General features: G+C 38.9%; 1 protein-coding gene across 29 annotated transcripts in view; it reads left to right on the top strand.

Annotated features, from left to right (window-relative positions):
• Window positions 1-252: 252 nt before the first annotated feature.
• The window catches only part of BPTF (bromodomain PHD finger transcription factor), a 62,126-nt gene continuing 49,450 nt past the window's right edge, over window positions 253-12,928 (top strand). For 27 of the 29 annotated variants that reach the window (XM_009678986.2, XM_009678982.2, XM_009678981.2 and 24 more), the window contains exon 1: window positions 253-1,126. In XM_009678986.2, coding sequence (XP_009677281.2) covers window positions 487-1,126 — 640 coding nt within the window. In that variant the 5' untranslated portion in view covers window positions 253-486. The remainder of the gene's footprint in view (window positions 1,127-12,928) is intronic. The other 2 variants (XM_068913737.1, XM_068913738.1) reach the window with 1 other exon arrangement.

Genomic DNA, 12,928 nt, shown 5'->3' on the forward strand with positions numbered 1-12,928 from the left:
TCCCGGGGGTGGGGGAAGGAGGCGGCGGGGCGATGAGGGGGGCTCGGCGCGGGCTGCGCAGCGGCGGGAGCCCCGAGCGCGCGCGCGCGCGCGGCCGGGGTGGGTGGCGGGGGAGCGCGGAGCCGCCTCAGCGCGCTGGCTCCAACATGGCTCTCGCGGCGGCGCGGCGGCGGCGCCCCCTGGCGGCGGCGGCTGGGCGCGGCCGGTCACGTGAGGCGCTCGGGGCCTGCTGCCGCCGCCGCTTCCCCCAGTCAGAGCGGAGCGAGCCGAGGCAGAGACGAAGAAACAAGATGGCGGCCGGTGGCGATCCGGAGCGGGACGCCGGCAATTCGGATTGAACCCTCGGCCCTCACAGCTCGGCGGCCCCCCTCCCCGGTCCGGATCCCTCGCAAGGGGGGGAGCTTCCCCGTAGCCGCCTGTCCGGACTCCGAGCGCCCTCCCGAGCCTTCCTTCCCCCTCCCTTCCCCCCTCGGCCAGCGCCCAGAGATGCGGGGCCGGCGAGGCAGGCCGCCCAAGCAGCAGCAGCCGGCGGCGGGCAGCACTCAGGCGAGCTCCCCGGCTCCGCCCGCCCCGGCGGGCCCCATTGGGGGGCTGCGGTCCCGGCAGCGGGGCAGCAGCCGCGGCAGGTGGGCGACCTCGGCCCAGGCGGAGACGGCGGGGCCCAAGCAGAAGGGGGCCGGGGCTGCCCAGGCCTCTTCCTCGGCCGCCACCTCCCCCAGGGGGGGCAGCAAGAGGAAGGGAGGCAGCGGCGGCAGCAGCACCCCTGGTGGGGGAGGCAGCAGCGGTAAGGGCAGGGGCAGGGCCGGGGCTGGAGGAGCAGGGGGAGGAGGCGGAGGAGGCAGCTGCAACAGCCAAGGCAGGGCTGCCTCGTCCAGGAGGAGCATCAGCAAAGTGGTGTACGACGATCATGAGAGCGAAGAGGAGGAGGAGAGCATGGTGTCCGAGGAGGAAGAGGAGGGAGACCCCGAGGATAACCAGGACTCCGAGGAGGAAGAGGAGGAGGAGATCATGGAGGAGGAGGACGACGACGACTCTGACTACCCTGAAGAGATGGAGGATGAAGACGATGCCAGTTATTGCACTGAGAGCAGCTTCAGGAGCCACAGCACCTACAGCAGCACCCCAGGTAGAGAGTCAGTGGGATGAGCGAAAAACGAGGCGAGGGCACCCCACATGCTCCCTCTAGGTTTGCAAATACGTACACGCATGGGAGGAAGAATGCATGCAGATCGTAAGGGATGCCTGCAAGCACTCACAGGGAGAGAGGGGTATGCAAATTAACGCCTGGCAACCCCATGGATGCAGGGAACCTTAGAAGGTGCTTGCAAACACACATGCAGTCAGGGGAGGGAGGAGGAGGGGTAATACATGCTGCAACGAGGGGATGCTTGGCGAATATGCATAGAGGTTCTGGTCGCCGCAGAAATGCGTGCTACACCAGAACGTGTTGCAAACAACGTCAAAAGTGTATAGAGCGTTCACTTAGGATTTAAAAACAAGGGAAAGGAGGTGCATGCGTTGCTAAGAAGTGGTTGCAAATATATACAGGAGAGGGTGGCTTGTGCCTGGGAATGTAACTTAATGTTATAAGGAAAAGAAGCACATGCAACTTGAAGTAGTCTAAAAAACCCATAAACACTGAAAATTTGCAGGCTCTTGAAATCAGAGGTACAACTGGAAGCAGCATTTATTGGCTTTAAGACAAAACTAGCTTTTCAAGGAGGGAAATGAGGTGCATTGTTCAAAATGGAGATTGCATTGTTATAGTTTGGGGAAAAGTGCACAGGGCCTCATTGCAAGGGTGTAAACCTAGTTTTAGTTAATAAGGCTTTCTTAAACACAAAGATTAAAGGGTGGAGGTTGAGTCAAAAGTCTTGGTTCTAAACACCGCATTTATTTTAAGATGTGGCAAGCTTTAAAACTCATATTGGGGTTTAAAGGTCTTTAACATCGTGATTAAATTTTTTTTTTAATTTTTTATTTTTTAACCTAATGGCAAATTTGGGCTAAATTTTTTTTTCAGGGCCTGCATTCTTTTTTGTCTTTAATTAGTTCATTAGGTATGTGGGTTTGAAGCCTCAACAATTCTTTATCTGAACTTAAGCACTTTAGGTTTATTTGAATTAATTCCAGAATGAATGGAGTTCAGGCATAGAATTTTTTAATTGTTTTCTTTTTATTTTCTTTTCTCTCTCTCTCTCTCTCTCTTTTTTTTTTTTTTTGGTCTCTGAGCCAGGACATTGGTTAAACTTGGGGATAACCTGGGAATGTGTTGCTGAATTGGGCTCCAGGATAACAAACACTGTTGCTGTACAAGTATTTGACCAGCTTGGAAGGGGGGAGGAACAGGTTGTGCAAATGCATTGCATCTTTTTTTTTTTTTTAAGGTGTGTAGTTTTGAGTAGCTAGCAGATCACTTTTAAAAAGGGGGAAGTACTGGCTACTAAATGTGTCATTTGTTGTTGTTTTAGTGAGTTTACTGGTATCAGTCCATTATTTGATACTCTAGTAGTCCTTTGAAAAACTGGGTGTGTGTAACTATACATATACATATGCAAATATTTAAATTTATATCCATATCCTTAGGAACCTAAGGGAATTGAAAGTAAGTATGTATGTCACTAAATGAATTAATTTTATTTGTTTGTTTCTGGAATAAGTGTTAGTGCTAGTTTACCTGTTGCAGGGATGTACTACAATGAAATTGAATTCCTTTGGATATTTATTACTTTACAGATGGAGGTCTAGCTTCACAGGAAAAATTCTGACCTTCTCTCTTAACTCTTAATTTTCTGTTTAGTTGTGGTAACTTTCATTCTGACTACCTCTTTTTGGTGCTTTTGTCAGGGAAAAAATATTTTTATCGCTTTAAGAGGCTAGGTCAGGAAAATATTTTGACGTGAAAATCCAGGCTGAAAAAGAGTTCTACAAAATACAGGTGTATTTGATTTTTGAAATGTGCTGGCAAATAATAATAAAGTATCTCTGTGTGCATTGTTGTGCAAGCGTAGACAAGTCTTAATTGGTATTTGAGTAGCAGAAATCATTTTGATAATTTATATGCTTATTTTCCACTTGATCAAGGTAACTTCAGTTTTAGCTTTTTAAAGTAAGTTTAAATGTAAGCATTTTAATCATAATATTCCATAGAGTGTATGGTATTCTGGCACTGAGTAACTGATTAATAGTTAAAGCACCTATGTTGTTTTGGCAATATACTGGAACTTCTGATTAGTTCAGTCTTGGCTCGAAGCCCTTTTTTTTTTTTTTCTTTTTGAGGAACATCCTTTCGCAAAGAAGAAGGTGCAAACTTTTAATCTCGTCACCTAAGTCTGTCTTGTTTCTGCTGAACGAATATCCGTACTGTGAACACTGCTACATAGTGGTGACACTAGTTCAAATCTTAGTCTTACTGTAATCCAGGAAAAGATAACTTGACATTAGAACACCTTTAACGGGCAAGAAAAAGATCCACCTGAACTCAATATCTTTCTCATCTGACAATGGCCAGTGGAGAGAGAAGTGTTAAGAATCAGGCAAGCATGTAATGTTGTGTCTTTAGAGTACCCTCACAGGCTCTAGACATCTTTGACTCAGGTGCATGCCGAGCCAGAATTGGTCTTTAGCTCCTACTGTATTTTTTCTTTCATGAATAGGTCTTCAAGCAAGATAGATTGTTACATACAGTGAAAGAGTTCTGTACAGTTAACTGTACAGTTTGAAGGAGTATCTCCTTTTTAGTTTTAAAACAAAAATTCAGCCTCCTGACAGTATCGTTTGATGCCCACTAGTTTTCTGCTCGAGATTATGAACAATTGTTCTCTATTTATCTTCTCTAGATCACATGCAGCCTGAATTATTGCCACCTTCAGGTTGTAGTCTTTGGCATTGAAGAGGTTTTTGTAGAGCAGAATATTGAAAAATTGCAATACTAATCAAACTCTCCTTGTCAACCAAGATTGTACACTTAAGTCTCATCCCACTTAAGTGGGTGAAACAGTTTTACAGTTTTTTCGAAGTTATATTGATCAATGAATTTAAAGAGCACAGTGCAATGTCTCTATCCAAGTAAGGCTTAATTTTTATGCTTCTCTGAAGTTTTTGAAATTGGATGTTGGAGTACTTTTTTACTATGTTATTATGCAAGTATTTAGAGAAGCAAAACCTTAGGAATGATAATATACCTTTGATATAATGCCTGATAATGATGTAGTTAAATTTTATTGTGTGAATGTATATGACATTTATCACTGCTTTTTCTTCTGCTGGGTAGACCTTCGGTAGAGGGATTTTATGTCTGTGTGTGTATATTACCCCTTCTCTGTTTGCCTTTTGTATCCTCAGAAGGTAGGTGTACTTTTAGGATAGGTAATCCTGTGTATCTGGTGTCACAAAACATTTTTGCTGTTATCTATCCACTGTAACTTTTACTTTAGGCTTGTCACAATTGCGTTATGCATAGCAAGTATTTTCCATGCGTTACAGAACTTTAAAACATGATTTAATCAAAATACCTAAAAGTGCTTCCTTTTTTGTTTCTTTTTCTTTTTTTAATAAATAACTTGGAAAACTGACTTTAGGAAGATCTGTTCATCTAAATTTTGGCTGAGATAATCAGCATGAGACTGTCTAACAAGTAAATGCACAACAGTGGAATTGTGAGCCAAAAGATTATCTCATTTCAATATTTTTAATATAGTTTTTAGATGGATGTTGCCAGTCTGTGAGCATTTACAGTGATTGACCAATGATTTTGCCTAACCAGTTATTTTATCAGAGCGCTCCTAGCTTTGGGGCAAAATTCAGCTGGAAATTGTAGGTGCTGCATTTTGTGTGTCTGTGAAAATTTTATATCTTAACACGTTCTCATGCTCTCAAGCAGTTAAGTCAAGACATTGAGATATGATGGTAAGGTATGCAGCCTCTTGTCTGTCATGTGAGAATGTTCACCAGACTCCCGAACGTCTTACCTCGCGTACCCTGGTCTCTAAATTACATCTCTCATTCTCTTATTTTACCATTTAGAAATCTGAACTTTGGTTTGTAATCTAGAGGCAGTATCACTAGTTCATCATGAAAAATGTAGGAGGCAATTTCACATCCTAGCAAAGAAGCTGTGTAGAAGGCCAACTTAATAAACTTGTGGTTAATTCTGTTGTATTGACATGCAAATTTGCCGTTTATCTGAAGAGAGAGTTTGTCAATTCAGTCATTTTTCTAAGAAATTGTGTGCAGCAATGCCTTATCATTATCGAAGTGCGTACATAGTAAAAATAGTGGAATAATTTGATGTACTGCAGATGAATTCATGATATTAACTTTTTTGTAGGTCTGCAGTAAAATTGCGTAGCTGACTCTGGTATTGCATGAAACTAGCGTAAAGGCAATAAGTGTGGATTTTGGTAGACTTGGGGAGAGCTTGCTACTTTTTAAAATAATTATAGCCTGTCCCAATTAATAAATTGTCAGTCAGGATGTTTCTGAAAAGTAATTGTTAACGTTAGTATTACTTTTTTCATTCTATTGTGCATTTGCCTGGATTCTAGGCACAAAGGAATTATGACTTGGAGTACTTCTCAGGATGACCACATGGAGTTTCTTTTGCTACATGCATTAGTTATCCAAATGCTAAAATGATGCCTTTTTTTTTGGGGGGGGGGGGGGGGGTGGGGGGGAGTTATGTTCCTGGCTCGTACTGAGGTTCTGCTTATGGCAATAGTGTTGAGAAATTAAAACTGTTAAAGTAAAATGAGTAAAGAGCCCCTGTTTGATTCAGAAGCATACTGATGTCTTACAGATACAAACCAGAAAAAAAAAAACAAACAGCCAAAGAAACTTCAAACTATATTTTTAAAGAACATAACGACCTAGTGTTCTACCAGGCAAGGCAGTAGTCATTCATAAGTTAGAACACGTTTAGAACTTCTGCGAAGTGAGTGCTCTCAGCAGAAGGCTCTCGGATCTGGTGTAATAACTGGCTGTTTTCTCATTCTTGCCCCAACTTTGAAATTTTTTGCAGTGCTTGGTATATTACTTTTTTAATGTAAGTTTAGGGTTTAAGTTTAATCTGATTTTCTTTTTCCAGGGAAAACACATAAATTGGGGTTACAGAGCAGTATTCATATTGCAGCTAAACTTACAAGTAGAGTTATAAATACGTCATATTCCTTCAGAAAAGTTTTCTTGAAGAGTAGATTTAAGTTGTGAATATTAGAAACATGTTGATCGTCATGTAAGCTTTTCATTTTCCACAGAAGGAAAAAAAAGCTTTTGAAAGTGTCAAAGCCTTTAATTTTGACCCATCTTAAGAAAGCTATTTGGATTTTCTATTTTGATACTGCTTCTCATAATATAGTTTTATTTTATGTTAAACTGATTCACTTTTATTTTACTACTCTTTTCCTCTCTAATATAAGCTGAACAATTGTTCTCCCAAGAGGTCAACTTTTAATTGAGGAATGAGTTTGGCTATTGCTGTGCAAAGCATGTAGCTATATCCAGTTTATGCCTTTTGCTGGGGAAAAAAACCCCAAAATGTTCTGTTATGCGTTTTTATCAACTGACCTAAAAGTTTTCAATTTTCTCAGTGATGTTTAGCAGGAACTTCTGTGATGTGTTCTCACTTGAAACTTTTGCGGTGCGAAGTAGTATGTGGGGTAGCAAACAGCTGATTTTTATGTATTTTTTAGCAGCAAACAAAAATAAGATAATGTCAGTGAGTTAAGGAGCGCGTACGAAGGCCAAAATTCCTAGGAGGGAGGAAAGCACAGAAGAGGGCATCTGTCTCTAAGGAGTACTCATGCTTCCAGAATGTCATATAATTGCCAATTGGCCTTTATGTTGAGGGATTTCTCTAGTGACTTATTATCTGAGAAACAAAAACTGCCCAGGTCTATTTTGCTAAAGACTAACTTTTATATGAGACTAACATAGTTTGACTTGACTTGTAGGACTTGAAGCCACAAATTTAATCTTTTTTTTCTTACTGGAGGCAAATTGAAAACCCTTTTGCTTGCAGAAGTCAATTCTGTGGAGTGTGCCTGTGGGGTTTTGTTTGTTTTTTCTTCTCCCGTGACAGATTACTGAAGTACCAGAAACTCTGCAGGCCATATCTTTTCTTTCCCCTGTACTCTATCAGTTTCCTCCTCCGTCACAAAAGTGAACAAAAAGCTCTAAGCTGGAGCCTTGGTGCCCAAATGATGAGAAACTAAGAGGAAGGGAAAGTTATTAGAGAAGAGAAATCAGACTAGTTGTGAGCTTTCTGATCAAGAAGTGCTGGAACGGGTGTTGTTTATTTCTGAAGTCATACCAGAGCAGAATATTTTGTATGTAGGACCTCCGTCCTGCAGACCATCATTTGAAATATTTTGGACTGAAAAGCCAGGCTTACTATTACTCTACACTTGGAGTGAAGAGATGAATAACATACGTTGCACAGAAGGTGTAATTGGATTTTTGTGACTTTTGGTAGGCTACATATGTGTATTAATTGGAATATAATTAAAGGCACAAAAAGCATGCGAGTAATGTTTGGTCATGCTATAATATTTAAATATTCTGGACATTTGTGTAGTAGTTTAGTCTTTTAATAATAATAGTGTTTTAAAACTGGCTACATAAAAGAAATGTTAAATATGATTAAACTGTTTGCAAGTTCCGTGTCCTTCTCAGTTAAAGAGCTGGCAGATGTCACTTTCCCTTTCTTCTTTTGGTCTGAGTGTGAGAATGGAAACAAGCTTTTTGAACCTTTTTCAACTCCAGTTCATTTCTCAATTTTTTGAACTGAATAGCTTGAACAGACTGAATTAAGCAAAAGTTAAAAAAAAAAAAAAAGTTTTTTGAAGTGCTTCAGTAAATCCTGGTTCTGAGTGCTCAGCCTGTGACCTCACCAGTGCAGTGACTTCATTTTATTTCACATATCAGCATGTTTTGCTTAAATATTTGTATTGTAAATTATTTTAATAGGTTATGGTAAATGTAGGCTATAATTATCAATATCTATAATTAAATGTACCATATGAATAAAATTGTTTACTCTTTAATCTTAATTACAGGCAGCTCTTCAACTAGAGAATTCAAAATAGGGAGAGGCAACTCTTGCAGACAACATCATTTTGGAGACAAGTAGTGAAAGAATGTGTTTAGAAGTAGTATATCTATGCTTGATTCAAGTATAATGCTGAGACACTGGATAATCTGAGTGGAACAGAGGTGGAAGCTTTCTGTCTGAACTGGCTCAAACTTGGAAGGTGGAATTTGATTCAGGGGGGCTGATAAAGATATAGAAACTAGTTTTATTGTATATAAATTGTATATATTTTAAACTTTTGTCCATTTGGGGAAACTTAAGTATGAATAGATTGAATTTCTTTAGTTGAGGTTAGATACCTCAAGACTCAGCTTAAAGTCTAGTCAGTCAATGGTAGTGCTAAGAGGAGAAGTAATTTCTGCTAGTACACTTGCTCTGGAATCCTCTGATATTTTGTGTTTTAGACAAAGTACATATTGCATTTTCTACTTAAAATAAAAACCTGCTGCTATGAGAAGAGATTTCCACAGACAATAAATTAGTCTTAGGGCAAATTGTAAAAATGATTTATCCAAAGTTAAGTAAACTATACTATACACTGTGCTATAAAACCAGGCTATATTGAAAAATGTTAATTGTAAATATAGTAATACAAGATTAAAAAATCAAACGAAAATACTGTTTTGACTGTTCAATGTGATCATTGCATTGAATTTATATTACAGTTTCCTATATTATTTAAGTACATATTAATCTAATGCACATATGTGTCCCAAATGAAAATAAGTGTTTGTTGTTGTGTAATCGTCACTTGTATAGTCTACACAAGCTTGCACTTCTTTCTTAAATGTTTAAGTTGATACCATTAAATTAATCACATTTTTGTTGGCAGTGGTGCTCAGGCTTCCTAGTGGAGGGCAAGATTCATGGCAATTGACAATAAAAAATGGAGTTGTCAATTCCCAGTATCTCCAAAAAAAATTTGAAGATGGAAACGGTTGAAGAGACCACTTTGTTTGTTTGTTGTCTGCTGGTGAATGTCAAAGCAGTGGACAGCATTTTCAGAGAAAGCTCTATTTTAGAACGTGACGTATTTAAGCACGTTGTACATCATTTTAGCATGTTATTGTGGGCGTGTAAGCGCATGGGAGGCAGTTTGGTTCCTTTGCCGTTCAAGTGAAACTCCTATGCAAAGCTTATGTCAGGTAAAAAAGTGGAGAGTTTCTGAGTATTCTATGTTACCTACTTTACGAGAATGCTGACCTTTGAATCCCACCCTGGTATTCGTGACTCGATCTAAGACCTAGTTTATGCCAAATCCAGTCGCTCCCCACAGTGGAGTGAGATGAGTAGTGATTTTCATCTTCTACCTTAAATCATTCTGTCCTTTGGGCTCTCAGATGTGCATACGAAACTTAAGGGCTCTGAATAGAGACTCTTGCGTGCAGATTATAGGGTTAGAAAGTTGGCCACCCCTACCTGAGCAGGACAAATCTGTATCGCTAAGATTATGTATTAAGTTTGAATTAATGAACTAGTTTTGGAAAAGAGAGGCTTCTCCTTGAAGTTAGAGGTTGAAAAGTTGAATATTGTAGGAAAACTTCATTTAATATTTGAGTGTTTTTTTAAGACCTCACGTCTCTGAAGAACAGCTTTATGAACTTGAGCTGTAGTCTTCAAAGAACCTTCACATAGGTTGGAACCGCTTTTAAGCAGTGTGAACTGTGGGAACTGTTAGGACCATGCAGATAATTAGCAATGAAAGAATTATCAGAATTACAGAAAAGCCTGGAGTCCTTTTTTGGAATGCAAAACTCCCTTTTTTTTAGTCCTAAATGCCAAAAAGTTCTGATGTTTTTGTCCCTTTCTTCAGTTGCCTGAACTAGTGGAAAGGTTGGGGGTAACGTACCCAACCTGTAGAATATAGAAAATGAAAGGACAATATAAAATTACATTTCTATTGAAAGCAGAGACGATAGCACTTTGATATTATTTGTATCATATTCAATTGCCCTACAGTCTTAAGTTCAACAGCTACTTAAGAGTTCTTAGAAATTTAAGAGTGCCTTGTCAAAAAATGCGTAACTTTTTTGCTGGAGATGAGACTATTTTTTCTTAAAGCTGTCACTCTCAAGTCATTTCTTGAGATTACAGTTTATACATCAGCAGTAATACATGTAAGCACAAATTCTTTGGAATGTCCCGAGCACGCTTTGTGTGATTCTCTTCTAGACTTCAAGTTTCATTCAGAGGGGGTATAGCAAATGTCTCAATAAAGAATCAAAAGTGAAATTGAAAGAAAAAGCATGGAAAGATCTGAAATATCATGCAACCAAGCCATTCCAACTAAAATATTCTTGGATACAGTTTCTTTCTAAAATATTTTGCATTTTTGAATACTTCTCTTGTTTAGCTCTGGAAATCAGTTTATATGCAGTGCAGAATTGCTCAGAGCAGGTCAACTTCAGAACAGAGAGATATGATTTTGAGCCCTTGAGAAATTGTATGTGATTTACAGTGAGAATTGGAATTTGGAGCATTAATAGTGATATGGTATACTAACTGTGCTGTGTATCATAAGGCATAAGACAAAGTAGTGGACAAATAAAACGTGAGTTTTACAATGCAATAGTTTTTTTCCTTATTGTCAAACCTAGTAGACTTATAATTTCTTTTGAAACTTCTCTCCTTTATACTGAAGCAAACATGCAAGTATGTATATTGTTTTCAATAGAAGACGGTGTGAATAATGCCATTCACATGGTTATATTGCGCTTGCACTGAAGTGCACTTCTTTGTTGTAGTATTAAGTGATGTACTTCATATCTTAATAACAGATTTGTTTTAGACCACTAATTGCACTAATATACTTCTTTTTAAACACAAAAGGTTAGAGAACTTTTTTAACGTTTCCAGAAAATGTTAAGAATGCCTTGGTTTAAGGTTCTCTTTTGCCTCTCCTATTAGCTTGATAGATAATTGATAGTATTGATAGATATTAGATAAATATACCAGTTTTTACCTCTTGTGAAGGAGACATCAGGCACTACCGAAGAAGATAAAGGAGTAGTCTGTTTTTTCAATGGAGGATGAAAACAATATACAAGAAGGTACTATAACTTTTTTTTCAAAGTACCACATGTCAAAAAATGAGAGGAAATAAGTTCGTTCGTTCTAGGTTATCTTTGCCGAAACTATAGTCTCTTTTGGTCTTTTTTTGATTCACGTAGGTAAGTCAGGGTCATCTTTCACATTGATTTTTTTTCAGGGGCTGATTCTTTCTGGGCTTAACGGTGTGATAGACAAAGTATTTTTCAGCTACAATTGCAGACACTGAAAAGAATCCAAGTTTATAGTTCTACCAGCTTTTTGTGACATTTGGACTTAGTGAAGACTATTAGTGATTTTCAGAATCTGTGCTGTCTCATGTGACCATCTACTAGGGCTGGTCGTACAGCATCCTGCATTTTCTGGGGGAGGGAAGTTTCAGAAACCTAAAGTAATTTCACATGTAAATGCAATGATTTTTTTTTTTGTGGTCTTTTTATTAAACCACCTTTCAACTTTATACCTATAGGATTTTGGATCCTGATGATAGAAATGTGGTTAATCTAGGTATTTCTTGCTGTAAGAACAGTTGCTTTGTGTCTAGCTGTGAACTACTGTGTTTTTGTGTGTTTGCTGTGATTAAACATTTTCCACTGATTTGTGCATCAACATGTTGGAAGGCAGTCATATAAGCATTCTTTCATTTTCCAGAGTCAGAGCTCCACTAAACTTGGAAATTTATTTTTATATGCAGCTGATGTTGACCCATTACTTGTGTAATGGAAACATCTGGCAGTTCATCTTTTACATTATTTCAGAGTGCCTGGTTGTTGCATAACATTTCATTCACATTTTTAAAGTCTGAGAGGGAGAAATGTATCTGGTGTCCTCTTGCCATCCCAATTTTTGGATTATTTTTCTTATGGAATCATTTGGCAAACTCTCTTACACATCAAGATGTTTCTTAAATATAGTTTTTCTTTTTGGTAATGTTTTTTCCTAATCAAGGTATTTGAGTTTTGATGATGGTATTTTCTAATTCAGCAAATCTGATTTTGTGCATCTGTCTGCTTTGGGGTCCCCCCCCACCACCACCATTGGGGAACATTTCCTTTATTTGTAGGGAAAGTGTTAGAGAGAGTAGGGTTGAGCAAATGCTACAGGGAACCATTACCTCTTGATGATAACTTCCTAGGTGGCTAGAACTCGCTTCTGTTAATGTCCGTGACATTCACAGAACTTGATCAAGAAATAAACACGAAGCTTGAAATTCTAAAATACTGATTGTGTCGCTCTTCGATCTCAGATCACGCAATGTGTAATATAGGTCACTTTCTATTAAAATATGCATATGAAGTTGCTATTATGGATAGCTTTATTTTTCCTTTGGATTTTCCCTGTGAATAAAATGCGTCCTGCAGACACTTCTGTGTAGCATTCATAACTATGAAATTTTGTTGTTGTCCAGAGTTTTTGCAGTCTTACAGGAGGACCTAAAAATAGTTTTTCATCCCAGTTCTGGTTTTAAACTAATGATTAATTTATAAGATTGTCTAAACTTCATTAAAGTTAAAACAAAAAAAAAAAAGTTTTAAAGACTGCATCTTATTCTTTAGCTGATAGGCTATGAAACAGTTGCATGTAACTGGATGCTTTTGCATTAATTCAGTAGAGGTATAAAATATTTAAGTTTAAAAATTCTAGTAATAGCATATACAGAAATTTTTCCTCTTTTCTGCGTGATACCTAGGATAGGAGGAAAAAAAGGCATGAAAGCCTAACATCTCTAACAGACTGATGTTATGCTTGTGCCTTTTCTGTTAGGGAATGAAACAGCGTTGCAGATTAGCG

Source organism: Struthio camelus, chromosome 19 (genome assembly GCF_040807025.1).
Source record: "Struthio camelus isolate bStrCam1 chromosome 19, bStrCam1.hap1, whole genome shotgun sequence".
NCBI lineage: Eukaryota > Metazoa > Chordata > Aves > Struthioniformes > Struthionidae > Struthio > Struthio camelus.